Source organism: Parasteatoda tepidariorum, chromosome 11 (assembly GCF_982258835.1).
Source record: "Parasteatoda tepidariorum strain Cologne lab strain chromosome 11, Ptep-v5.0, whole genome shotgun sequence".
In the NCBI taxonomy this organism is placed as follows: Eukaryota; Metazoa; Arthropoda; class Arachnida; order Araneae; family Theridiidae; genus Parasteatoda; species Parasteatoda tepidariorum.
Genome location: NC_141765.1, coordinates 11,146,894 through 11,166,034, shown reverse-complemented (window position 1 = coordinate 11,166,034; position 19,141 = coordinate 11,146,894). Strand labels below are relative to the sequence as shown.

Genomic DNA, 19,141 nt, shown 5'->3' with positions numbered 1-19,141 from the left:
GAGCATAAACAAATGCAAACCGGTTTCATCCGAGAAAAAACAATACAGCTGTATAGTATCACCTGATAATTATAATTTTATAGAATCGAATCTTACAGTGCATATAATAATATGGCCAGAGACAGTGTATATATATATATATATATATATATATATATATATATATATATATATATATATATATATATATATATATATATATATATATATATATATAACGTCGTTGCCGAGTGGAAGGATTAAAACAGGTCTTAGGCCGGGAAGGAGGGTACATAATTCATTTAATAATTCTTAGACAGAGCAGTCATGAGAGCAGGGGCGCACGATGCGCCCACTTAAAGCTTGGGGGGGGGGATTTTTACACTAAATAAAACGAATAGTTTGGGGGGGATTTTTTTTTTAAGTACATAAATAAAAGAACAACTGGCCATTTTCAGGCATTTATAACTTGACTACAGGTCAGGGTTTCCGCTACGGTAGCTTTTTTCGCAAAATGCGAAAAGACCCCTCAAAAATGCTAAAATTCAACAAAGCATTTTCGCATTTTTGCTAAAGGATTTTACTAAATTCCATTAAAAAAAAGCTTAGTAGAAGATTAATATTGAGGGTCCTGAAAATGCATTTAACTTTCAAGAAGCATTTGCAAACATGAAAGAAAGGAAGATTGTTAATTATAAACCAAAATGTTTTGATAAATAATAAATGTGTTTTTTTTTGTTATAGGTATTCTTTTTGATATTCTTGTACATTAAGCTATATTCTTTGTCAGATAACTTACAGTACTTGTTTGATATAAAGTAATTTTATAAGCCTAATGGCATTTTAGCATTTTGCTAAAACTTTTTTTCAGATTTTAGCTTTTTTGCTAATGAATTTTTAGACTCAGCTTAAACCCTGCTACAGGTGCAAAGCAAAATACATAAGGAAATCTTAACTTATCATTTATTGTAATAGTTTATCATTTATAACTTATAATTTATTGTAATTGTTTTAGTCAGCCCATTTTCAATTATTTTTTGTGCCGTCTTTTTTAATTTATTTATTTTTGCTTTAAACATATTTTCAGCATTCACAATCAGGATCAAGGTCTGCATTTGTCATATTATGAGTAGAATGCAAGCAGAGTAGCACAACTTCGAACAAGCTAACATGCAAGGGGGTAGTTAGCAATTTTTTTTGGGGGGGGGAGATGAATGCGCCCAAGAGCTTGGGGGGGATGGGAGCCACTGCATGAGAGTGTGTAAAAGTGAACGCGAAAAGTTGCGCTCCTTGGTTATATGTTAGGGAAAAACCTACAAAGTAAAATCAGTAAAATGTTTCAATTTAGGGAAAGAGCGAAATCTTAGTAATTGTAATTGGTTTATCAAATAGGTCGAGTGATTCCCACAGAGAGCACAGGGAAAAATGTCCTGCTTTTAATTAAATGCACACTTGAGCCAAAAATAGATTTAAGAACAGGATGTGGCTTTTAAAAGTGTGAGAAAGTATTTCGATTAGAATAATAATTAGGATAACATAAAAAGATTAATTGAAGCTTTTTATGTTACATCCCCCCTCGCCAAAAATGTTTAATTACAAACCAAAAATTTTAAAAATTTTCTATTTTCAAAATCTTTCCTCTGATAGAAGCACAATTAAAATGAAAATAATCAAATTTGTAATATTAACAATATAGAAAAGTAATATTAATTATAAAACATTTACATATGTTCTCATGTTAAAACTTTTAACACAATTAGAAATCTGTAGTAGCATTATCAGCAAATTTAAGATTTACTTTTTCAATAGTTTTTTTTTTTTTTTTTTTTTTTTTTGACTTCACAGTTTTTTCAGTTCCAAAAGTCTTTTATTTGAAGATCACAACAGGTTTTTCACCATAAGAAGTATTCTTCATAATAACACAATTTAAGTTAACTCTTCAATCAAGATGATAGAAAGTTATAAACATCTTTCAAAAATTTTGTAAGTAAAACATAAAATACAAAAAAATAGTTTAACAGGAAAAATTTCAATCTGAAATTTGATTTCAGTATTGTCTTTATTTCACTTTATTTATTATTTACCTTTCATATTTATCACTTTAATATCAAAATATCCCCAAAATTTTTTTATTTTTATTATTATTTTATGTCCAAAATTTACCTTCTGTAACATTTTTTCTTTTCTTTTCTCTTTTTTATTTTTCTTTTCTTTCTACATTTTTTCTATATTTATTTATGCTTTTTCTTTATCGGTATTTTTATTGCAATCATTAACCAGGATTTCAGGAAAAATGTGTAAAGACAAATTGCTTTCATAATCAGAAAAGGTGATCAAGTCTTCTCAAATTTTGCATTACAACCTGTTTAACACAATCACTAATTTAAATCCAAAACAAGCTTTCAAATTTAATATGGTATTAAGGTTAATCAGTTTTTAAAATTTCACTGACCTAGCTATTTTCCTTATCTTTAATCTGAAGTGCAAGTTTGGTTAATTTGCAAATTACCTTTTATTTCTTTTTATTATTATTTATACCTTTCTTTCTTTCTTTTTGGACATATTTTTTTTTCAAAAATTTTAATTTGGATATTTTTTAAAGTAATTTCTGTGTAGAGATCTTAATTGATAATTTGAGTTGTCACAATCACGTGTTAAAAAATTCTAATATTTTTATTTCTATTTTTATTTTGAAAATATTTTGAATGTATTCAGTTACCATTACTTTTAAATTTGTGTTAGAACATTTTCCTATCTTTATGTTGGAATTGACTCTCAGAAATAAGAAACTTTGTTTGTTAATGGAAATTACCGAGCTAGAACTGAGCTATGAACTAATTACCAACATTGGACTCAAGTATTAATGTCAGGTTTCACATTTCAACTCAAATTCTAAAAACAAATATTTTATTCATTTTTCCAAATTATTTGCATTAGTTTTAACATTTCTTGGTTTAATTTTAAATTTCTGTCACCGCAATTGCATTCATATATTAAAATTGAATTTCAAAAATCAATATCAACAATTATTGTAGTTGCATTTAGAAGAGAAAATTTTTAATAGCATTTTCATCTTAACCCTAAACACTATAGTAAAACAAAAATATAAATTCAACTAATCAATAAATCATGGAAACTGTAACACATAAAACAATGTATATGAAAATAATTTCTTGAAACATTTTTTATGCCAATCAAAACAATCAATTCATTGAAAATAAACATTTCTCAAGAAAAGAAAAATTTCAACAGTAAATACGATCAATGTATAAAAAGTAATTGTTTCAATTGAAACATCAAGTATGAGAAAAAAATTTAAAATCATAATCTATGATTTTTGTTTATTCACTTGAGTGCTTTTTTCTATTTTTATTAATCAATAAAAATTAAAGAAGTTATTTTATGAGAATTGTAAAAATAATTAGCAAAAAGGATACGTGAAAAAATTCGAATTAGTCCAAGAAGATATTTTGAAAACCGCAACATCAGATGAAAGTTGATAGGAAAAAAAAATTTGTTTCTTCGATTCCAAAACACATCAGATGAAAGTTGTTTTAGTTTCTTTGTTAAGAGGAATCATATTTCTCCTTGAATGAGGTGAGAACAATTTATTGACGATTAAATGTAGAGCAGCACTGGGAAACTTTCCGTAAGTCACTTGTAAAGGGTTTAAAATCGAAAACTTTTTAATGTCGATCAGGAATCTGATGCAGTTTTTCTTTTAAGTCCAAAATATCGAATCTCAGCTCTCTAGTTGTATCCATCGCCTTCAGAACGTAGACATAATATGCAGCATAAACAAATGCAAAGTCGATGTTCGTTAAGTTCCACAGGGCGTAGGTATCATTTATATAAACAAAAAGTTTGATGATTGAAGATTTTTCTTTTTTCTTGTTGAAGATACTGGATGAATTATTAATTACCATGAGTTGCAGAAGAATTTGTCTAATAAATTTTCAACTGTCCACATGAATGAGATACTCCATATTTTTGATGCACCCTCTTCCGAAGTTGATTTATTTTCAAAATTTACGATGATTATTTTAATAAGATATTACCTATCGTTGATGTACCGTACCCCCTTCCCGACTGTTTAATCCTGCCGGCTTATAATGTTGCCGAGTGGAAGGATTAAAACAGGTCTTACGCCGGGAAGGAGGGTACATAATTTATTTAATAATTCTTAGACAGAGCAGTCATGAGAGTCTGTAAAAGTGAACACGAAAAGTTGCGCTCCTTGGTTATATGTTAGGGAAAATCTTGCAAAGTAAAATCCGTAAAATGTTTCAATTTAGGGAAAGAGGGAAATCTTAGTAATTGCAATTGGTTTATCAAATAGGTCGAACGATTCCCTCATGGAGCACAGGGAAAAATGTCCGCTTTTAATTAAATGCATACTTGAGCCAAAAATAGGTTTAAGAACAGGATGTGGCTTTTAAAAGTGTGAGAAAGTATTTCGATTAGAATAATAATTAGGATAACATAAAAAGATTAATTGAAGCTTTTTATGTTATATATATATATATATATATATATAATTTTTTAAAGAAAGAGAACAGTAGTAAGGTATGATAAAAATCTTCAAGATCAGGATTATTAATGCAATACAATAAGGTACAGTCCGCAAAAAAAAAAAAAACGAATCACCCTGAATATCTTTCGTTCTAATGATCGGATTTTCACGAACTAAGTGTCAATCTTAATGGTTCCTGGGGGTGACCTCAAATATGCTTATTGATTGGTTCTAACTATTAATTAAGTTACGAAATCAGACACAAAAACGTGCTTTCTCTGAATAACCATTTTTTTTTAATTTTTTTTTTTACATATTTGGATTCTTAACCTTTAAAATATAGGGGGTAGCCGCAATCTGGGAAATATGGTTTCCATAGTTTGGTCAGGAGAGCGATCCAAAATTCGTACCCCTTAATGTTAATTTCGCTTTTTACGTTTTTAGTCATATTTTTAAAACTAATAAAGCAATTCAAAGAAAATTGCACCCAATCATAAAACTCATTTACCCAAAGATAATTTCATGAAAAAAATAATTTTTAATAATTATTAATTATTTTTTATTATTAAACTAATTCGAGGATGAAAAAATTTTGAATTATAAGGTATGAATTTTTATTTATACCACATTAATCTACATATTTTTCAATTGAAAAATCTACAGTTTCAGCTGTTTTTATTTATTAGAAGCTGAGAAAAATTAAAATAAATTATTTTTAAAAGAATAATTTGGCGACAATAAAGAAATAATTAAATGGGGCGATTAATATTAAAATTTGATAAACTTGCGAGGAACTTGACTTCACGCGCGCAGCGTAAAATTTCATTCATTTTCCCCCCCGCTAATAATCATTTGCTAATCTTTTTATTTTTATTTCTTTCAAACTATAAAATACCATGTTTCTTTTTCAGTCGTTTAATATTTTCTTTGCAATTTAGTAAAGAAATTTGAATAAAACATTTTAAGTAAAAAACACTTTATTCAACGAATGTCTAGTTTTATAAAAGATTGCTTCTGATGGAATATGATTATACACCAGAGTGTGCTTATTTAATGCGATTATTTTTTATTTTTTGATTTTGTTTTTCAATAACTAATACAATTTCAGTAATATACATATTTATGCTTAGATTTGGAATAATATATTTATCAATTTCTTGAATATATATTTTATAAATATTAATAAAAATACGTAGTCAGCATTTTTAATGATCTTAAAACTTCCTTACATCTTATATATCACCTTTATCTTAAAATAAATTTGTAAATTATCTGTCTGCGCTTGTTTAGCAGAATTATTTTTTAACATTTTAATTAAATTTTAACTCAAAATCTTTTTTTTTATGCTACCATATATATAATTTTACTATAATATACTAATCAATCGTTTTAGTACTTTAATTCTTGTTTTCCTTTAAAATAAAATTACTTTTTAAGTTATTGTTAAGTTTTTATTGAAAGAAAACTTAGTACTATTGCCAGCTATCTGAGAATTAAATCTTAAAAAATTAAAAATATTCTACTGATCACACACAATATCATTCGATGCAGAACAGCTGACTATTTACTAAGAATACGAAAAATGAAGTTTACGAAAAATGAAGATAAATTATTAATTTTCTTTTTATTTTTATTGTTTCTTATTTATTCGAGTAAGGAAAAGTAAATGCGTATGTGTGGACAGCGAAAAAATAGAACAGATTGTTTTGTTTTTTGAATGAACAAAAAACTATAGACATACAATTTTATTTCGACATTCAAAGTTATTCTGGTGCGCTAACTTAAAAAAAAGTTACCCTTTTGTTTTAAAAAGTTGAAAATATTTACTTAAAAAGTTGTTTATATGATTTCTCAACTTTTGCACAGTTCAAAAAAATATTGCTATATCAGGCTTATAATAATAGTTTTACCACACGTTTTGAAGAAATTATGAATACAAATTTCTTCTAATATTTCGTAATAAAAAAACAAGAATATTAATGATTCATTTATAATTGTTTCATTGAACCGCAGTAGTTAATCGTTTTCGTAATAATCGGCCTTACAACTTTTTAACTTAGATTCTTTGGACTAGGGGTCACTTCATACATATCTTTCGGCATTGAAATTTCAAATATAAAATGTCAAAATTACAAGAATGCGTAAGCTGGTTTTAACTAACAGTAAAAGGACAAAATCGTTGGCAAAAGAAGTTATCTCTTGAAAAGGGTGTCAGAGTTAAAAAAATATTGTAAAAACTGTAACAATTGTTACTCTTGTTTAATTAAAGGTATTATAAACCTAATTTTCTTTTAATTTTTTGAAATTATATTTTTTAAGACTATTTCTAAGACTCTGCAAATTAAGTTTACTTATTATCATTTGCAAATCTTATGAAGTGCAAATTCTTGAGATCAGGTGTAGGGTAGTAGGATATTTCATACATGATCAGTAGTTTCAAGAGTGAACTCTTATATTAGAAAGCAGTTAACTTCTTTAAAAATTCTAATTCGAAAAAATACTTGTTATTTTACCAATGTTATAAGGCATGTGTATTTTTTGAATGATTATTTATATAATTTTCACATTGGCCATTAGTTTTCTGTTGATGAAGCAAAACCGAAAATCCTAGTAAGCAGCCAAAAACTAAATCATTATGAATTATTATCTTTTAACTTTTTTTTGAATTGTCTAACCTTATTATTTAAACTCTATGATCCGCTGAAATATGCTTTTGTTTGAGTCAAAATATTGGCATTTTTTATTTTTTTACAATTTACATACATCAACGTACTTCAAGAAATTAAAATTTTTAAAAATTTGAACTCATTTTTTCAAAGAGCAAATCTCTAACAACACTTCGGCGAATCATAAAAAAATAATTTAGCGCAATTTCTGAGTTAGTTTATCATCGAATTTTAAATTGATTGGGGGGGGGAGTATTTAGAGGATAAAGTTGATTAGTTTTTGTAAAAAGAGACTGCTACAAAGCAACTGAAATAAAAGAACTGATAGGAAAGAATGCATAAAAGTTTGCTATACTACACGAAATAAATTATTTGTATTAAATAATCAAAATATAAATTTACAAAATATTTATTTGTTTCATATAATTTTTATATTTAAAAATGTGAAACTTAATGGCATTCAGCTAATTTATGCTTTGCAATATTTGCAATGTTCAAAATGCTTAAAAGGTATCCTCTTAAATCCTATAAGAAGGAATTCGAACATTTTGATTCTATTTACAGTTTTCTATTAATTAAACCACAGATTATTTGACCAAAGAATGTCACTGACTTATTGATCAAAAAGTTTAATTATTAATTTAACTCAGTAAAACTTAAAAGAGTTATCTACCACATACGCATTAAGTTTCAGATAATTTCTTTTATTAAACATTTTTACCTTATATAAAGCGGTGGGTTGAATAGTTCCTACCAACAGCATTAATTTTTAAATATTATTATTAAGCTATTTTTTCATCTATAATTTCTGCGACCATCTTCTAATAATTTTAGAAAATAAAAAAATACAAATGAAAGGATTTGTTTGCATAAATGCTGCAAATAGTTAAGGGTAGAGGGGTCTCTTTATTTTTTTTAATTCAACAATCAAATCAAGTAAATTTCTAATAAAAATTAGCAAATCTCTTAACAATCTACAACTGCAAAATATAGCGATGAACTCTTAGCAAAATTGACTCCAACTTCTGATGAATTTTAATTTTTTCAAAGACTTGAAACTCTTTTTTTTTTTTTTTTTTTTTTTTGATTTGACCTTTCATTTCAAAAGTCAAGAATCTAGTCCTTAATAAATTAAGAACACTGTGGTATCAGTATCGATCGTAATTATAAAGTTATCATTAAATTTAAAATAAAATTTTTGAAATTAAATATTGAACGCTGTGAATATAAACATAATAAAATACATCTTTTTAGTTTCGCCCCCACATTTTAAACTTCTTCAGGACCTTACGAACTCTACTTAAAATGACGCCATCGTATCAGATGTCGGTAGTGATGGTAAGAATAGTGAAATAATTTTTTAAATAAAGGAATAAAACAAAGAAACTTTAGTAACCATATTTGGTGATAAATAAGTAATTGATCGCAATCGAAGAGTTTAGGGAAAAAACATGTTTTCGGAATTTATACATAAGGATGCTATTTGCAAATCTCACTTATTTAAGAAAAACATGTAACCTAAATATTTGTCAGAATGAATTGACCTTTAACAATAAAAGAAAAATGCAAGTAAAATTTACTATTATATATATATATATATATACACATATATATATATATATATATATATATATATATATATATATATATATATATATATATATATATATATATATATATATATATATATATATATATATATATATATATATATATATATATATAGCATAATAAATAAAAACAAAAAGCACGAAGCGCAAATTCAGAAAAACAATAAGTTTTATTTATTGTTTAATAAGTTTTATTAAGCTGCAAGTAAATAGAACTCTTAAAATAAGTTCAAAATGTGGATAAAACAAGGAAAAAGTTACAGAGCAATGAGAAAAGGGGAAGAAAAAAAAAGAAAAATAACAAAAAAAAAAAATAAAAATAACAAAAATCGGGAAGGAAAAGAAAAGGACAAAATTTTTTTTTTTTACAAAAATCCGGAAAATAAAAGATATGATAATCTTTTCATCGGCCCACGCGATTATATCCGTAAAAAAAGAGTACTTTCTAATATTGCGGATATAATCGTGTGGGCTGATGAAAAGATCATTATATATTTTATTTTCCGGATATTTTTAAAAAAAATTTTTGTCCCTTTTTTTCTTCCGGTTTTTCGTTATTTTTATTTTTTTATTAAAAAAATAAATAAAAATATCTTGAATCTTATAAAATACCGTGAATAAAAATACCGTGAAAAGAAATACCGTGAATTTTATAAAACCTTCTGATTGCGCATCAAAATCATGGCCCAAATTTTTTTGCAGGATCGCTTTTTTTTTCCTTTCCTGAAAGACTTGAACTGAGGTGTAAGAGCAATTAGCCCTACAACTCTTCATAAATCATAAATTTATAATAACTTAAGTAAATTTGGTTTTAGTGCAGCATTTTTATACAAATAACATCTTTAAAAAAATAAAAAATGTCAGAAAATAAGTTCAACGTTTAAATTTTGAAATATTGGAAAATCAAAAATAATTTCATTTCCATTTCTTCATTTTAGATTCAAATTTTATTTTCAAAGTACTATTAAAACGAATACTATTTTCTATGTTCAGAAAGCAGATCCAAAAATTCTCTTCTTGGTTGCCTATAGCAACAGAGACACATAATATTATGACGTCTCGTCATTCATTCAGTTTCTTTATGGTTGTTTTAAATTGTTTCACTTTCTGTGGCGAGGTAATTTGGCATTTTTTTAAACTTTCGCCATATACATAAATCTTTATTGCGACCCAATTTAAGACCCAATTTTTTCGAAATTTCAAGGGTCAGGATTCCAAATATGTAAAAAAAAAATATGTTTATTCAGAGAAAGTACGTTTTTGTGACTGATTTCGTAATTTAATTAATATTTATCACTAATTAATTAGCATATTTGAGGTCACCCCCAGGAACTATTAAGATTGTCACTTAGTTCGTGAAAATCCGATCATTAGAACGAAAGTTGTTCAGGGTGATTCGATTTTTTTTTTGGCGGACTGTACATTAATACAATAAATATATTGGAGTTTTTACCCTAATACTTGTTGGTTTATTCAATATTATTTTCCATTATTTATAGATAATCTTATTTGTGTGTGTTTGCATGCGTACTATTATATGGCAGAAATATGTAAGAGAAAGTGAGAAACTTCCTTGTTACACTGTTTTTCAATTTTGTAACCTTAGCTATTACTATACATAGTATTGGGATACATAGGTATTTACCGTATTCTATAGTTAAAGTGCAAAATTTCAAATTTATGAAACTCATTTGTTTGCACAAGTATCACAAGCACTAGTCATTCAATCAATTACAAGCCTCATTACTGTACCAGACATTTCCAATTTCAGCAAATTAAAATCTAATATTCGTTTACTCAATCTAATATTTTAAGAGGAGAGAGTTTGTTTATATATTGGGAAGGAGAATAACTAAAGCTAAAAATGTTACTTACTCTTATCTTGTTTCTCGCTATTTTTAGGCGCCATATCTCTTATCTTCTTTGCAAAACTGCTCGTACTAATTAACTTCTGAGCACGAGAAGGGGTTTCTGTAATATTTCCTGAGGGAGCACTGAGTGATAAATCTGGGGGAATCGATTCTGATCTTAAATCCTTGACATCTCTTTGAACAGTATTAGAATTAGAAGATGATACAGTAGGGCCTTCGTCCTTTGACCGCTCAAAGCCAGTCAATTCAACTTGCCCTGGTAAGAAAAATATTCTAAGTTAGTTGAGCAACAGCAATAAAACTAATTAGTACACTTTATTTAAATAACTTCAGATTTTCTCATATTTTAAGTAAAACGAATTGTTAACTTCAAGTTGATTTAAATAACTGTATTTTTTATTGAGCATTTTCCGTCATAATATGAAATAAAATGAATAAATAAATAAGAACAACTCTCGTTATAAGCTATTATCTTTACAACACCCGGCGACAGGATTGTACGATTGGATGGAGATCGGCTAATAATTTTGTGCTAGTAATAGGTAGGTAGAATAGCTAAAAATTGGAGAGATGTCACTGCAAATAGAAGACGCTGGAAAGAGAGCATGATTGAGGCAGCCAAAGCCATAAAGAGGCTGCTGTGCTTGTGAAGAAGAAGGGAGAATATTAGATTTAGCATTTTTATTTCTTCAAGAAGGATGTGGAAATTAGAGTTGAGCCATTTAATAATCATAAATTTCATTAAATTAAAAAATACTCGACAATACACTTTTAAATTTATTAATTTTATTAATACTGATTTCTAAGTTATTCTATATTTTTATTCGATAAAAAATAATACCATCATATGAAAGCTTCAATAGAAATAAATTAGTATTTTATGATTAAAATAAAAAAGTTTTTTTTTTCAAATCATTGTATAAAAACAATAACATTTGTAAAAATATTAGGACTTTGTACATATTCATTACATCACTAAAGTTGGGAGAAAACAAACAATTTATTTTTGTAAGAGCCATTTACAGGGTTATCCAAGCACATATTTTTTACTGAAAATTGTGCTTTATTTTATTCTTAGGGTATACAAAATAAAGTTATATATAGAACAGCATTTCTGATAAATGAACTTCGCGGTATTGCTAAAACACACTATTTTAGACAAAATTTTTAATAAACATTTTTCATAAATTTTGCTGAACTTCATTGATGCAGTGTTTGTATATAGCTTGTAGGCATAAATAACCCAAACAAAAAAAATTATACGGTGCTATGATAAGTTGCATGATTTGGAGGGGCGGGGGACCCAATTCTGATCCCCAACCAGGGAAAATGCTGCTCATTAATAAAAACGCGTTAATCTTTCCCGTAGCTCTCCATTTTTTGAAACTTTGGTGTCTTCAGTCCAGTTATCTCATTTTTTCCATTGATAATATTTTACTGAGCAAATACCGAAAATTGAAATTTTCCGTGAATTTTGGGATCCTTTTATACGACGAAACAGTAACATTTCTTATTCCCTTCACAAAATTTTTTTCTCTTAAAGGGTTATTTTTCGTTGCGATTTTTATTCATGACTTGCATATGATCCTTTTAGAAATATTTTAAACCTTTTCTCTTAAGCCTAAACTTTCTCTCTAAAGCCTTTCCTTTAGCGTAAACTTTCTTTCATAAGGTTTTGTTCTTTTTCTTTAACCACAAATATTGCACCATTCGAAAGAGAAATTTTATAAGAAAATAATGATAAATATAATGAGAGAATATAATGTTTTAAAATTATAATTAAAAGAATTTTGGAAAATTTTTGTGTCTTTATATATTATGGCAATCAGAAATATTATTATTTTTTTTTGTAAAAATATACTAAAAATAAAACACTTGTGTTATCACTTTTTATTTTTAAAAGAAAGAACTGTTCTTAAAGGTACAATGTGATGCGGGATATCTAGTAAATGGAAAAACTTTTCAAAACACTAACTAGTATTTGATGACATTCTTGTTCCTAAACTGTACATAAGCGTAATATTTCCCTTTTATTAGATGATAACATTTATTCTAGATCAGCAACTTTTTTAAGGGGAACAATACTGTAAAATCAAAATTTCGATTCTGTTTTATACATTAAATAATAATTTTCCTAAATATACGAATGGTGATAAAGATATAGCATGCTTATGCAGAAATATAACACATTTATCTTAGAGTAATACATTTATAATTTATTACAATTACAATTTTGTTATGAAATGAAATCCTTATCGTTGGAAAAATCTTGACAGTGAATGATAAAAAATATATGAGAGACTTATGGCGTTATAAAAATATTTAGCCAAATTTTTCCGCACGTGATATTTCATATTAAGCCATTTCTTATTATTTTTCCAGATAAGTACTTAAAATTTTTCGGAATTTTTACTAGAGAACAGATGGGTACACAAAAATTTCCTATTGCCTGCATGAAAATCACTATGGTTTTCGCAAGAACTCTTTCCTGAACAGTTTTAAAATATGGTTTATTGCTTAAGTTATACATATGATTATTATATATTGAATATTTTAAAACTGATAAGTAATTCCCATAACCGCTTAATGGGTTAAACTTTAGTTAAACCTAGTATTAAAAAAATTAACCTGAACTCAATTTATTAATTAAAAGAATAAATACACAAAAGTAATATAACGAATGGGAAATGCTTTTGAACATTTTGTGAGTACGAAAGTTTTTAACAGTTCATTTTTACTACTAACAAATTTAAACTTAAGTCGAAAATTTTCAACTTATTTAGAAATCTTCTGAAAATATTTTTAAAGTGTTAAGTACCCAAGCTCTCTAACAAAATCTTGATTGGGATTTTAATTATTTTTTTCAGGCATCCTTATTTTTTTGTTAAAATTGTTTATCATTACTTCAATTATCTTGTAAGTGTCTCGTATTTCGAAATACGTTAGTTTTTTTTAATGACATATTTTTCCAGGATGGAAAGTGCATAATTATTATAAAAATTATGTCTAAGTCTGATGTCAGTTTTGAACGAATTTTCTTTTGAATGGTATTTTGTATTTAACTTTAACCATTGAGCTAAAATGTTAATGTTAGACATTCTAAGATAAAAGTTATAATATTCTTGAGATTTGCAGATTATGATATTAATAGAAATGATAAGGAAATAATAATCATTATAATGCCTAGAAGTGATGTATTATTATAGTTGTTCAGAAAATTTTAAAATAAATTGCTTCATGCACATTTATATGGCGAATGAATATTCAGACATTTTTGATGCTAATAAAAAATACAATGAGTATATATTTTCTTTTTTTATTACACCTACATCATGGTTAGGCGTTAAAAAATTTTTCCGTGTAAATAAAAATATTTTGATATAGTTCTTTTTTGTTTTTGCTCAGAAAAAGCATTACATAAATAACATAATTTCTTAAACGTAGAAACAATTTTTAGGAAGTTTAAAAGAGATAAATTAAAAGCAAAAATCGTTTTACTTCTGAGGGCTTACTTTTAATTAGTTGTATATCTTATTTGAATTGTTTGGTATTGATTGGTGTTTGGTATACGAGCTGATAAGATAGTTACAATGATAAACATAGCGTGTATGCATTACCGCATGATAGTGTTATCATAAGTACACTGATTTTATTTCTGTTATCGTGTGATATCTATATCGTTTTAATTAATGATAAAATATCCCATTTCAGTCATGTTCAGTTTCAATTCAAACAAAAAATTAGTATTTTGGTATACACTACCTAAAAGTTAACACTACTTTTATTTATTTCGATGTGAAAAAAATATTCATAGCGTAAACTTAATTTTTGAATTTATTAGCCTGTTGCCTTAGATGTTTCAGATTTCCGAAATTGCATACGATTAAGAGTTATTTACAAGAATTTGTCAAACACTTTATTTTATGTAAATTTTTAACAAAGAGAAATCCTACTCCGAGAAAAAAGTATAGTTAAAACTATCGGAATATGATAAAATTTACAATGTTTCTATCTCTATGGGAACACCAAGAACTCGACAATTTTTATTGAAGAGCTCTGGTTATGATTTTTGTAAAATAAACAGCAAAATATGGTTTTATAAGACGTGTTAAAATTTGAAAAATGTGGTAAAATTTGGTAATTTTATCCTGATACGTTGGAGCATACCATAAAAATAATTCATTTGGTTAAATTTCAGCTTTGTATTTTCTTACTAAATGTGTAATAATAAAAACTATTACATTGAAAACCAGAATTTCCGGCAAATCGTAACCATATGAACGGAAAAATTGTCAAATAAACTGTTTAAATACCATAGATAAAAGTTTTATTAATCAGAATAATACTTTTTTCTAAAACCAGAAATGTCATTATTATAAAGTAATGCAGTTTCTTCTCTTGAAATTTTTAATCAGATTATAGACTGCTTTTACCTAATACGATTACACAACCAGAATTTTATCACACCAACTAGGCATACTTAATGAAGCCACTTAGTTCGTAGCAGCTAGGTACATATTATAGTAGAGCGGGCTAATCTATCAATCTCATGACCGACAGGACGAGGGTTCAAGTCCCAACGTTGACACCGCAATATTTCCCCCCTTCCCTTTAACGCATGAAGACTTTGCCGAGTAGTGCACTCCCCAGTTTGAGACCTTGGACTATTAGAATGCGATACTCTCATCCACTCATAAATGGTAGCCCCACAAATCTGCTTAACACAAAAAAGTTTAGTATTTCCAATATCTTACGATAGTTGAAACAAACACATAAACTAATTAAACCACATTCCACTGTTCATTTGATAAAACATAACGCAACTCCAATGTACATTACCTAAGGAGAAGTCTAGTTCCAATGTTCAGTTAAATTTCTGTTTTGCCTCTTTGAAATCATGCTAGTTGTAAATGGTTAAAAATCGTATAGTTTCGTATTCATTGTTTTTAACCATAGTAGTCATCCAAAGTTTTGGAAAAATAACTGAGCAATAAGAATGTTCTGTGCGTTTTTCTAAAGCAGGTCACTTTGGATATTAGGGCTTTTATAAACGTTGTCTCGCTTGGAGTTCGTAGAATTGTGATAGTTCGTGACAAGGGAATGAGAGATGTTAACAAGAAGTGTGACATTAAACAATTTAGTGAAAATAAACATTTAAAACAACTGACTAAATATTTTCTATTTTTAATCTTTTCTTCGGTAAGATAAGTACGCTTATTATCATAGTCAGGCTCAGAAATGCCATTAGGAGATTAAGTTAAATTCAAAGAGACAATTTTAAATATGTAAAATTTTAATCGAAGTGGTTACAAAGTTTTTCAATTAATTAAGGTTATTGTAAATACGAAAAAATATAAGTTAATATGAAATATAAATTAAAAAACATTTTTCCGAAAAAAAAACGTGTTTAAAATTCTGCAAAGTGATTCTAAATAGCCAAATAAGAACCAACAAAAGAATTTTAATTTGTTTGTATTGAAATGTTTATATACAGATAAGTTTTTAATTTGAAACTTTTACCAGCATTTATTATTTATAAAGACATAAAAATGATTTGCAAACAAATATTTCAGAAATTATTCAGTAAAATACTTTTTAAATTACTGATCAAAGAATTGATTTTTAAGTTGATTTTTTAAGAATAATCTGTATTTATAGACACATAAATGTATTTTAAAATGAATTGAAGCAATAAAATATTTATGATATTTTGCTGTTTTGCTGAAAATTTGATATGTAGTATTCGATATTGTAGTTATATAGTTCATATTGCAGTTCTTTGTTTATGAACTGCAAATATGTGTTTATGTAATCACAGCGCGACATGTGACAAAAGGAAAAGGTAGGAGTATAATGAAGTGTGACATTCTGTGGCAAAAGGAGAAGGGGGCAAAAATATTGAAAAAATGTGACATTACTTATAAACAGCTCATAGGATTTATGATAACATTCTGTTTTGTATGCAAAATTACATAATGAAGTACGTTTCTCTGTTTTAGAAAAAAAATAGAGTCATTCGGATGTTTATTACTATAATTTTCTTAGAATAACTTAAAAAAATGAGTGAATTGAAAATGATGAGTGATGGTGTATATAAAATATATAAAAGAACGCATAACACAGGAAACAAAATAAAAATCACATGCTCAAGACATTAGAGGTTATAACTAATATTCATGTGACAGTATAATTCAAAGCTTTTTTCGACTAGAATTATCTATGTTTACCATGAATGGTTAAATTGAAATCGAATTTCATTTAAAATGAATTTTATTCAAAGAAGAATATCTTGATAATACATATGAATTCTTTGAATTATTCTGAAAACAAAAATAAATGAAAATTTAATGCTCTATCATTTCGGAAAGAATGAAGTGTTATATTTTTGTTTTTTCGTTTCTTTTCGCAAATAATAATAATAATAAGTAGAAGAAGAATGAAAATGATTTCCTTTTGTATAATCTTTAAATATTTCATCTGAAAAATACGTCTTATGTTTTTAATTCTTGAAGTGAAAGTTATAATTTTTATGACATTTGCGTGGGTCAGTAAAAACATTCTTGCTTGGATACTAAGAATTATTTTGCAAAACTTTTAACATGTTTTTTCCTAAAACACATTTTTTAATTTACTGATGGTTTACCTAAATTACATTTTATTATTTATTTGAAAATATTAGTAACCAAATGTCCAAATTATTGATATATAATAACAAATATAAATAATTATATCCAAAATCATAAGTATATTATAAAAATCGTAAATTATTAAAATCAGATATATATTATTCTTTTCGGGAATAATATTAATAATAATAATATAACGATTTCATTTCGCCTAATCTTAAAATATTTCATCTGAACACGTTTTCTGTTTTTAAATTTTTGAAGTAAAATGCATAATATTTATGACATTTGTGTGGACCAATAAAAATATTTTTGTTTAGAATTCCTTTGCCGAATTTTAAATACGATTTTCTAGAAAATACATTTTTAAATTTGCATTTCATATTTACTTATGTATTTTATTGAAATTGTCATTTTTTTTTGTTTACTTGAAAATATTTGTAACCAATTGTCCAAACCATAAATATATAACAAAAAATATAAATAATTATGTCCAAAATCAGTAATATGTTATGAAAAGTAATTAAAAATGATTATTGCTATTGTTTGTATTTTATTTTATTAATTTTGTATCTGAATTGCAAAACTTGTAATAATTTCCCTCCTAAAGTTCTATCCAGTTTGAAATGATCATTTAAAGAAGTGAAATGAAATGAGATTCCAAAAATCAGTTATACTGTGGTTTGATCTAATATTTTTAGTGGTCGGAAATGTCACAAAATGGTCTTAGCTTTTTATTAAAATAGTTATTTCACGGTACTTTAAACATGACAAATGAAATTGCAATAATAGACAAAGAAAGTCGATTGTCTAAAAATAAAAAACAATTATTTGATGGTCATCTTTTAAATTAAAGACTCCTTTGTTAGCTAAAAGAACGACTAATAATAATATTAAAAAAAAGAAGAAGAAAAAAGATTCGAGGAATAACTAAGAAATGTAAAATCAACAAGGATAATTTTTGTCAAGGTTTTTATTCATTAGTATTTACTGTTTTTTACTGTTTTCAAACTTAAAACTCGGATTTCCGTTTCAGGTTAAGTACGTAAAACTGATTCTAAGATAAGGTCAGTGTGAAAAATTTGTTCTCTGTATTGTGTATTGTAGAGGACAAAATTAGGAAATTTTTCTCCAAGGAAGTGGCCAGTTGTAGCAATTTTAACAGCTATCACTTTTTAAAATATGAGGCTACTTTGCTAAAAATTGAAAATTTCAAACTATCAAAGGAAAACCATTGATATTAACACGTTGAATGCCACGCTAATTTTACATGGCTTGCCCGTCTGGCCAAATGGTAAATAACTACAAACTAAATTTGAAAATATTAGACAGATTAATTTTTTTAAAAGGTTTATCATGACATATCTGAAAAAGTGGTGAATTTTATAAGCCTACGAATTGTTTAGAAATAGTGGTGGATAAAAATCTACTAAATTGAATCTATTAAACCAAGAATCACAATTAATAAACTACCACTTGAAAATATTTATTCCCTGTCTGAAACAAGTTAGCATCTCTGTGTTTATAAATAAAACCATTTTTGTGTGTTCTATATTGCATTAATTTCTTCAAACCATTTTAGTAACGATAATATTATAAAAAAATTAAAAATTTTCCCGAATTATGTGTTTCCAATAATCTTGGCTTCGCCGGTCACCGGTGACCCCCATGACGTTTAACGTGTTAATGATGACATTTTTTTAAGAATTTCTAAAACTATGGTGAGCAGGTTCCTTTTTGAAAATGACAAAAAAGATTAAGAAACAAGCGTTAAAGAAAGTAATTTTCCAAATATGATAGAACATTCATAAAAATTTCATGTTAAATAAAGAAAAAAGTAATAGCGAAATTCACATGGGGTGCATTTTCGGTGAAA

At 26.6% G+C, this 19,141-nt stretch overlaps 1 protein-coding gene across 13 annotated transcripts in view; it reads right to left on the bottom strand.

Annotated features, from left to right (window-relative positions):
- The window catches only part of LOC107456224 (cAMP-dependent protein kinase catalytic subunit 1), a 452,991-nt gene that overhangs the window by 116,499 nt on the left and 317,351 nt on the right, over nt 1–19,141 (bottom strand). For all 13 annotated transcript variants that reach the window (XM_071187758.2, XM_071187756.2, XM_071187757.2 and 10 more), the window contains one exon: nt 10,644–10,895. In XM_071187758.2, coding sequence (XP_071043859.1) covers nt 10,644–10,895 — 252 coding nt within the window. The remainder of the gene's footprint in view (nt 1–10,643; nt 10,896–19,141) is intronic.